The sequence below is a fragment of the Diaphorina citri genome, unplaced genomic scaffold, assembly GCF_000475195.1.
Source record: "Diaphorina citri unplaced genomic scaffold, Diaci psyllid genome assembly version 1.1 scaffold6806, whole genome shotgun sequence".
In the NCBI taxonomy this organism is placed as follows: Eukaryota; Metazoa; Arthropoda; class Insecta; order Hemiptera; family Psyllidae; genus Diaphorina; species Diaphorina citri.
In genome coordinates this window covers 10,501-20,119 of record NW_007384182.1, presented here as the reverse complement: position 1 = coordinate 20,119, position 9,619 = coordinate 10,501, and the positions used below count along the sequence as shown (strand labels likewise).

Genomic DNA, 9,619 nt, shown 5'->3' with positions numbered 1-9,619 from the left:
GGGGGGGGGTGGGCCCACAGCACCCCTGTTGTATCCGCCCACGCAATTCGGTTCGTCCTCGTTCATCTCGCGCTATAGTGCCGCTAGTCATTCAATAATATCTAGCCAAAACCCCTCTACCCACGTGAGATTACCTTCTGGCAACATTGGTTATGCATAGAGGAGTTGTTTTTACTTCTCTATGCAATATGGGAAAATGTGCGTAGCCATTTCTCCCTCTTAAAAAAATCCCACAATCCGTGTGGTTGTCAATAGGTTTCAAAACCATTGAACACTTTTTAGAAAAAAAAAAAAAAATGCCTGCATCCCTGCGGTGACTTAATAGTAAAATCCGGCCTGCGACAACACTTATGTAGAGTACAGTGATCATGATTTTACAAAATAATAATTTGTATCTCTGCAACAGAAAAGTTTTGACGCAGTTCTGTCGCTGGAGTATCCGTACTAGGTATTTTCTGCCGCAGCTATTCGGCTATGCCGTAATGCACAGGTGATATACACGCAACACGTTACGCAGTATGCGAAATTTTTATACGCGGCTGGGGAAATTGGCCTCACTTAACTTACTTTACTTTCGTTATCCACACCACTTCAACCTCTGTGATTTTCGTAAAGGGAAATTTTGATGATGTTTTGAAGGGATTTTCCCTCTTTCGCTGAAAATTTCCCTCGTAATGAGTCCGACAACACTGTGTACAAGTGGTCAGATTTGGTGATGTGTTCAGAAGTGTTGAATGTTCAAGATTTTGATAAAGAATTTTGATCTTTTTGAATTTTCTTCATAATTTTTTATCACCTGAAGCAAATTTCTTAAAATCTTTCTTGTGAGAGAAGCTAATTTTAACCAGAGTCTGCCTGTTTGTCAAAGTCAGGATGAATTTCTAAGTGGTTCAGTTTTTACAGAAGTTATTTGCAGTAAATAGCTATCCTAGGATAATGATTTGTTTGGAAGCTTTGAAAGATACATGTTAGGTAAGTTTGGGATTTGTTTGGTCTTTAACTCTAATCTTAAAATCTTCTGTAACCTATAAACCAGGAAATTGGAATCCAGCAGATCCTTGCTATGAATTGGAACTCATTGAACACCAGGTACCATCTTAAAATCTTCTGTAACCTATAAACCAGGAAATTGGAATCCAGCAGATCCTTGCTATGAATTGGAACTCATTGAACACCAGGTACTACATATCTTATCTGGAGAAACCTGGACACTTGTCATGCAAGATCTCAATTCAGATTAGATGTAGGTAGCTCAAAGTACATGTTTAGGATCTGTAAGGATAAACACATACTGTTAGATCTTATCTGGAGAAACCTGGACACTTGTCATGCAAGATCTCAATTCAGATTAGATGTAGGTAGCTCAAAGTACATGTTTAGGATCTGTCAGGATAAACCCAGGTCTGACCATACAGCCCATCATAAGCCCCTACTTCTACAGTACCTATCATGTTGAAAGACAGGCATCTTTGCCAGTATAGTTGAACAAAAAATGTCCATACCTAGTAGACAACCATAAAGTCAACTTGAGGGCAGTTTTGTCAGATGAATCTGTGTTCTGTGATTCCTATTTAAGTATGAAAGCCATTAATCTAACCAGGGCAGTTCATAGGGGGGAGGGGGCCCACACCCCCCCTTGAGCTCAATTTTTCTCCTTCACTGTAGGCCACACTCTAAAAATTTGGAGCAAGTAGGTCTGGCACATGCAGAAAGTTTTAGGTCATTTAGTAGATGCTAGAAAGTTTTAAATAATTTAGAAATCATTTGCTAAGTGAATGAAACAATAAAGGTTTAGTACTTAATTTAGTACCTGAATAAGGTGTAAGCCTTTCCTCTTCTCCATGTTGTAGGTACCCACTCGGAATTACCAACCCACTTCTTTCTCAATTTTTTAATGAGAAAATGTTTTCCTTGTTAAAGTAGTGTTGATATCAATTTACTATGTAGGTTTGTGTTGCGTGGCATTTCATTGCCAGATCAACGGGTAATGAGCCACTTACAATACTTACATATCTATGTAATTGGAATTTATTAAGGTACAATACATAGTAGGTAGGTACTTTCTCACTGACACCTTCACACTGTTTGCATATGAAAATAATTTAATATTTTTCAAATGAACAACTGAACACTTTACACCCAGATAAGAATTTTTGTGAAGCTCATGAAACCAAGTAATTCAAGCTCAGGGGAAATAAAACAGTTTGTCAGCTAAAGGGTTAGTATTAAAATAGGTACCTACCTATCTGGTTGAATAGTATTGCTTAGAGTGGTATGGATTATACTGGTGGCTCATTGTTATCATCACCATCATTGCTTGCAGTTTCGCTGTCATGGGGATTATTGCTACTGGGACTAGCTCTGGCTTCTAGGATAGAAGTCACATATGAAAGACTATAGGATTCCTCTACAAATACAGGAGGGTATTCGAGGCCTGGATAATCAGGAGTATGTTGACCCAAATCTCCCGATGCAGAACTCTCGTTATGACTATTGCTTGTCGGGTGAGATTTACTCGCTTGACCTCTATTGCTTGCATCAGATTTCTCACGGAACAAGACGCGTCTCAGCCTCGGGGATCCAAGCAAAGTTTTGGAAGATGAGTCTTGCCAGTGAGAAGTTGAGAAGAATGATTTCAACTTGGAGCTAGAGGATGACTTGGTAGTGTTCCTCTGGAAATGACTTCTGTCTGAACTATCTTCCAGTTCAGAGAGGGAGTTGGAATCTACACACGCTCCTTGATGGACATTCGAATTTACTGTGGCGATTTTCTTCAGTCTTTTGGTTTGAATATCAGGTATGGTGTTGCAATTTCTACTGGTGCTACTTGCACCAAGTGGTTCTGACCAGCCATAACTTGCAACATTACTCATTCCGCACTCACTTTCTTTGTGTGAAGTGGATGGGTGACTTTGTCTCATGATGTGGGTGCGACATGCAGCGTCTTCTAGTTGTGAATTTGGTACAGAAGGTGCGAACTGTTGTGGTGGTCTTAATGCAGATGTACTTTGGTTTTGTCTCCGTTCTTCACCCTGTCTCGACATCATAAAGGCTTCCAGCGTTGTGTTATGTTCTCGCTGAACATTTGTTGTATGACCTGCTCTAGCAAGAGAAGCGAGTCTATAATCTGCCATGTCCGGAGGTAACTGTAGGGGAGGTGATGATGTTCTAGCTATCGTTGATTCCATTGAAGTCATGGAAGAATCATGAGATGGCAACTTATCACTCAAAGTACCAGGAGCAACTCTCCTGTAAGAACGAAAGTGTTCTGTTGGAACAGGTACATTATTAGTCCCAGATAAAAATCTCAAATACTTCCTGTCCAGACTTGAATTCCCATGGTCTGACTTGTGATGATTATCTTCTTTTTTCTTCTTCAAGGATGAGAACTTTTTTTCGTGTTTTGAGCTTGAAGATGTTAAAGGTCCGGTTAGAAAATTCGACATCTTTTTCACTTTTGGGCTAGAAAAGCAGTGATCTTTACTCTTATCAGAGTCTGACTTATCACTTGACTTTTCCTCACCTTCAGACTCACTAAAAGTAATATTTTCCACAGGGGAACGATCATGAGCTATGGTAGCTTGCGACAGACAACCTAGCCACGATGAAAACTCATCTTGTGAATCTGCAGATAGATAGAATGTGGTGCCTGTATGATAAATCTTCAAAGCATATTTTCGAGATTTAACTTCTACAGCAGGCGCTACAGTAAACCCGGGTAAATAAATGAACAGATGTGCTTTCGTACTATCCTTATCCGTGAATCCATAAAAATGATTACCCTTGATGATAAACCAACCCCGGATCCATTGTGGCACAGTAGATATCTTGCGATCTCTCTGAAATAACCAACCTTCACAATCTGGCATCACCAAGTCTTTCACGCTAATATTACGTCGTTTTCCACGAAGTAAGTTGGTCTTCTTGCGGAAAACTTTAGGACTAGTAGCTTTATGTTTCGGCTTTAAGGGTATTATAGCACGTAATGGAGAATTTTGTATGCTGGAAGGTCCAGGCAGAACTGACCTGACTTCAGGTTTGTTTCGAGGATAAGTTGAAGATTGTTGACAAAACGAAGTTTCCTGACAATATTGTTTCTTAATAGGTGTAGAGGATGCAAATTGCACTTTGTTCACAGCTTCAGCAGAAGAACTTGAGGTGAGGTTGATTTTGGAAGTACTTGGTTTAGGAAAGTTCCTGACTTGATCATCCCAGGTAGAAGGGCTATGAGGTATTGTGACTTGAACGGTGTTTTCTGGTGTGTAAGAAATTTTTGATGAACTGCCAACCGATACTTTGTTTAATAGTAATTCTTTGGTTTGAGGCAAGTGACCACTAGCTGTGATTGGGTCTTTTTTAGGACCATCATTGATTTTAGACAGAATTACTGGGGACTCTTGAATACCTAAGGGTGGGCTAGACGGTACTAAACTTTCAGATTTGCTTACATTCACAAAGGATTGTGTTTCAACATGTCTGGCATTACTGGCCGAGTTGAATTCTCTGGGCTTAACTGCTGGCACATGATCTTTGTTATTAAAAGAATAAGTAGGACTTTCAGGATCGTCAATGAACTTGATTTTTTGTGTTGTGTTGGAAATATTTATTGTGGATATACCATGTTCTATGGCTACAGTGTCATTTAGAGCCTTTTTATCCGGGGAGACAGAATGTTTTGGGGCGCTAGTCGCACTGGGAGATACATCATCTTCCATAAAAACTGAATCTTTAGAATCAGATATGTGCATGTCCGTTGAATAGACATTTCTTGTTTTGATATCAGAATCACTCACCAAATTTCTTGTATCTTTCTTGAACGTTCTGACAGCTGGTTTGGGTACATCAATAGAACTTTTGTCTTGTGAACTATGTGATACACTTAGGAACATTTCTTTCTTTTTTAAATCAGGACTTTTATTTGAAAGTGTAACAATGGTCTGGAAAGGGCTTGATGTAGATGTACTAACACTCACTGATTCTGAACTGTCACACGAATGTTTTTTATCGTCAACTTCAGTTTGCAGTATTTGTCCTTGTGCTTCAGGTTTTTCATTACGAGTTGAGGCTGGAATATTAATTCGGCTCTTTAGTTCTCTACTTAGTAAAAGTTCTATTTCATCGGCTCCTTGTGGTCTATCATTGAAATCATACACGGGAGTGCTATTTGATTTATCTAGTTTACCTCTGGGCCTAGCAACAGGTTTCTTTTCAGTAGGTCTGTGAGCAGGACTATTAGTCAGGCTTATAAAGCCTTCATTTTGGACATATCTTTTGGCAGGTACTTTTGGTTTCATACTATGGACACTGTTGCTGTCATCAATTTTCTTGTTGAAAATTTCGATCCTTTCTTTCAGTGGTATGAACATGTTAGATTCCTCCTCAGTTAGAGATGGATCATTTACTTTCTTGGACTCTTGGTCTGTTTCCTTCAGTGATTTTCCTGGGATTTCATTTTCTGCTATAAACTTACTGTCTAACAAATTTAAATCCGGTTTGTTTCTTCTCACGAAATCAGATTGCACGGATTTTAAACAGTCAGCACTACAAGCTTTTGGTGCAGACTTCAAATGAATTTTATTTTCATCACTTCCTACTTCTGATGGAGAAGTAGCCGAAAGTAATAATTCACTAGTGGATTTTTCTCCTTTCCTCTGTTTTCCACTCAATCTCCATTCTTTCTCAAGTTTGAGCTCATGCCACAACTGTTCCAAGTTAAGAGGTGCTCGTTTGCTTGTTGGTGACGCTCCTGTTCCAGTGATTGTTGCTCTTCTTTGTACAGGGAGACGAGGTTTAGGATGATAAAGTCTTACACTAGTGGGAGAACTAATACTTTCTTCTTCTTCCTCAGGTTCATTATCTTCATCGTCATCATCATCATCCTCCAAATCATCTTCTGGTTCTTCCTTCTGAATACTTTTATTTTGATTTTCAATATCTATGCTTACATCTTCCTTGGCATTTTCAAAAGATCCCGATAGAGGTTTCCTGTTTTTAGTAAAACTTGTAACACTGTTAACAAGCGCATGGCCCAAAGGTTTAATATCAAAGTGACTTATTCGAGGAGGCGTTATTTTATCATCAAGGAACCATCTATAACTGACTTGCTTCTTACTTGGCAGTCGATAGGGTTTCATGTATATTTGACCTAATATTTTACTATGGCACGGACGTTTCTTTAAAGTTAAGAAAATATCACTACTGGACTCTTCAAAGAGAGCCATCACTTGTTTCACATCCCATCCAACAACAGTTTGATAGTTAATTTGCACAATCTCATCTCCACATTCAATCTTACCACTCTGATAAGCAGTACTGTTGCATTTGATATCTCCTATCTGGTGGATTCCATGAAATGAAGGGATAATACAAAAGCCAAGATGTTCTCCAGGTCTCTTCTTCAGTGTAGCAAGGTCCAAAGAGGATGGTTGTAGGAGAAGAGGATCATGTATCTCACGTATCATTTCATCTGCAAGCTCTGATAAACCTTTTGCACTGTTTCTTATATTTTCAATTGGATGATCTGCAAATTTTCCTCTTTGCCCACTGAATGCCATCTCTAAACTCAGTCTCAAGAGTTCTGCTTTCTTGTCAATAAATGCTAACTGCCCACTAAATGGAGGTCGATCTAACCAGCAGACTAATGGCTTAACAGCTTTAATGATAGTAGCAACATCTGAAAGTGTCTGAGTAGACACAACAGGTGAGCTGTAGTTCCATAGTTCTCTGTGTAAGCTATGGGCAAGACAAGACACCCGTAGTGCCAAGAGCTGTAAGTTTTCATGGTCCAGTTCATAGTGGAAGTTCCTTAAATGATCCACAGCTTCCAGAATAATCTCCTGGTGACCCACCTTGCAGATACCATGATGCTCCAAGTCATCTGGTTGTAAGTTGAGTAGATGCTGTCCATTGACATGATTGTTCAGGAATGATTCTACATATCTGTGTATTGAGACGTCTAAACCTTTCAACCAATCAGCTACTTGATCAGGTTTCCAATCTGCTACATTCACATACGCCATGAATATCAGGTCTAACTACAATCTTACTAGCAATCATGAAATTATTTTTAATATCACAAAGTAAATGGTATAAAAGCACCAACACAAATAAACACAAGAGATTCAACAGAAAAAAAAAACTGACAATGAATAAGTTAAAACAATTGCAAAATGATAAATTGTACAAGGGGAAGAGTCCAACAAACTGTGGTGTTATGAAACATGTCAATATACTTAGCACCCTAGATAAACACCAAGAGATAAGAATTAAAATAACTTCCTGTTACAATAGAAATCTAGGGGTTCTAAATCTTGCAGTATGCACAGATTGTGACACGGAATTTGTGCTAGCAAGTTTACATGTGTTCCTATTTTTCAAATGTATATTGTTAACTATGTCAGAGTAGAAAGGTATTATAGTGTACTATCCTCCAATGATTCCCCACTCAGCCACAAAGTTTTCAAGTAAGATCTTGATGATTTCAATTTAATTTGTTTGTGCCAGTTTTGAATCACAAATTTCCTTTGGATTTTTGTTGACATATTTTGTGCAGAGGACTAGTGGCAGAGTTACATCAGTTTTCACATTGTTTTACAGCCAACCTTGTTGACATACACTGGAAATGAAGTAATAAATCAAAACAAACCTAAGAAACACTTCAAGACCAATAAAACTGAGGGTTACAAAGATTTTTAAGTTAAATAGGTAACAAAGAAACATGCTTAAGTAAATATTAGTAGGTATAAGAATAGAAATAACTATAGTAAATAGGCATGTAAAACCTATTTTTACAGGATTACTTAGTTGGCAGTTATTATACAGCTTTACATAACAGTCCCTAGGTAGGTACTTCTGAAACATAAGGCACAAAATCCATTTGCAAATTTCACTTTATGAATTAGGTACCTACAAAGCCAAGAGGTTTATGAAAAATAATGGTTAGTATGAGTCACACAAATAATAAGTAAGTAGATAGGTACTTCTTAGGTAAAATAAATGCTCAAAGCTCTGGCATTAGAAAAATAAGAACCTATTGAATGAATGACTTAATAATATTGAATTAATGACATGAGCCTCAAATTTAACATGACAATTTTTCCTTTGAGTTTTTATCTGTTTACATGTTCAACCAAAAAGCTCAAACAGTGTGTCTGGACACATTTTAGTATTTTTTTTCAGATTTTTAGCCTAATTTAGCTTTGACAATTTTGTATAAACCCTATATTTAAGAAACCCTATTTTGGCAACTCAAAAATTGTTTGCTTTGATTTGGGAAGCATTTGCTCATGTGCGGACCACATAGGAACTGTCATTTGTTTGCACTCTTTGTGTAAGGACAGAGTGGAGCACAGCATAGATGATGATAAAATTCAAAGAGCATTGTGCCCTATGCTCACCGTTCCACTCAGTCCTTAAGCCGGGTCCACACATACGTAATGTAACATGAACATGTTAATGCAAGTGCCTTACATGTATCAAAATTAACTAGTGTGGACGGAATAGAAGCACTCGAGTGAATGCTCACCAAATGCTCACCTCGGATCCATGATGTTTTCGGTTTTCTGGTGATCTTCTTTGATGTTTGATACAGACGTGTTACACAAGTGTGGATGGGTTTCTGAACATTGAAGCAAGCACTATGATAACCTTGAAGAATGGAGCACTTGGTGAACACACGCAAGCACTGAGCCTGTGAATGGTACTGTACCATACCCACAATTACATTACATGTTACATTACGCTAGTGTGGACCCGGCTTTAGACTAATGCCTGATCTTGACAAGAAGAGTTTTCAGATAATCAGGAGTTCAAGAAAGACTGGACTGTGTAAATCAAATGGATGACAACAAAGAAAACCCTTGACACTGTGTTCTCAGTGGCAAGATTGGCCATACATTTAATAACAAGCCATGGTCACACACTTTTCTCTATTTTCGAAATTGTCGTCAATGTCTTTATCTTCAACAGGTTGGGACAATACAAGAAAAGAGAGGATAATACAAGGAGCTATTTCAACGTACCTACCTGATATTAATATTGAAGGACTTGACACCTTTTCACTAAGAAGATCTTTCAGCAGAGTCATTGGTGATTTCTTTGCTATTATACTTGGTTGTTGAGTTCACCTTTTTCCTGGTTGTTCCACTGAAAGTTCAACCTGACTTGGAACTTTCCAAAATCAATAATGAGAAGTGGGCAGGAAGTGAGCAGTGTTAGCACTTCTCAACACTTGTTTCAGAACACAATTTTATTCTAACTTGATCAATTACTACACAAAGGATTACTTATTTCTCAGCTATTGTTGCCACAGAGATTGCAAAATACGTTTGATTAATGAAATGAATTTAATGAATCATGCAGATCATGCTATTGTGGAATCTACACTTTGCGGAAATTTGGAATCCATTTCCATTTCCATTCACAAAATGAATGGCTAGATTAGGGATGTTGCGATATATCGAAAACCGATATATATCGATATATTTTTCGTCGATATATCGATATATTTTTTTGGCGATATATCGTCGATATATCGACAATTATCCGGCGATATATCGGTCACCCGTCCCAGTTTTATCCACGCTGGACGTTTCTCAACTTCAAATACTTCAATGACAAT

General features: G+C 38.1%; 1 protein-coding gene across 3 annotated transcripts; it reads right to left on the bottom strand.

Annotated features, from left to right (window-relative positions):
* Positions 1 to 2,250: 2,250 nt before the first annotated feature.
* LOC103522083 lies at positions 2,251 to 9,420 on the bottom strand. 3 transcript variants are annotated; one of them, XM_026832446.1, is made up of 3 exons: positions 9,025 to 9,420; positions 8,536 to 8,701; positions 2,251 to 7,615 (listed from the first exon to the last, which is right to left on the bottom strand). In XM_026832446.1, exon 3 carries the CDS (start codon positions 7,017 to 7,019, stop codon positions 2,280 to 2,282), a length of 4,740 nt encoding a protein of 1,579 aa, XP_026688247.1. In that variant the 5' UTR covers positions 7,020 to 7,615; positions 8,536 to 8,701; positions 9,025 to 9,420; the 3' UTR covers positions 2,251 to 2,279. The 3 variants fall into 3 exon arrangements, with proteins under 3 accessions (XP_026688247.1, XP_026688248.1, XP_008485414.1); XM_026832447.1 differs by lacking the exon at positions 8,536 to 8,701 and having other exon boundaries at positions 9,021 to 9,420; XM_008487192.3 differs by lacking the exon at positions 8,536 to 8,701.
* Between the last annotated feature and the right edge of the window lie 199 nt (positions 9,421 to 9,619).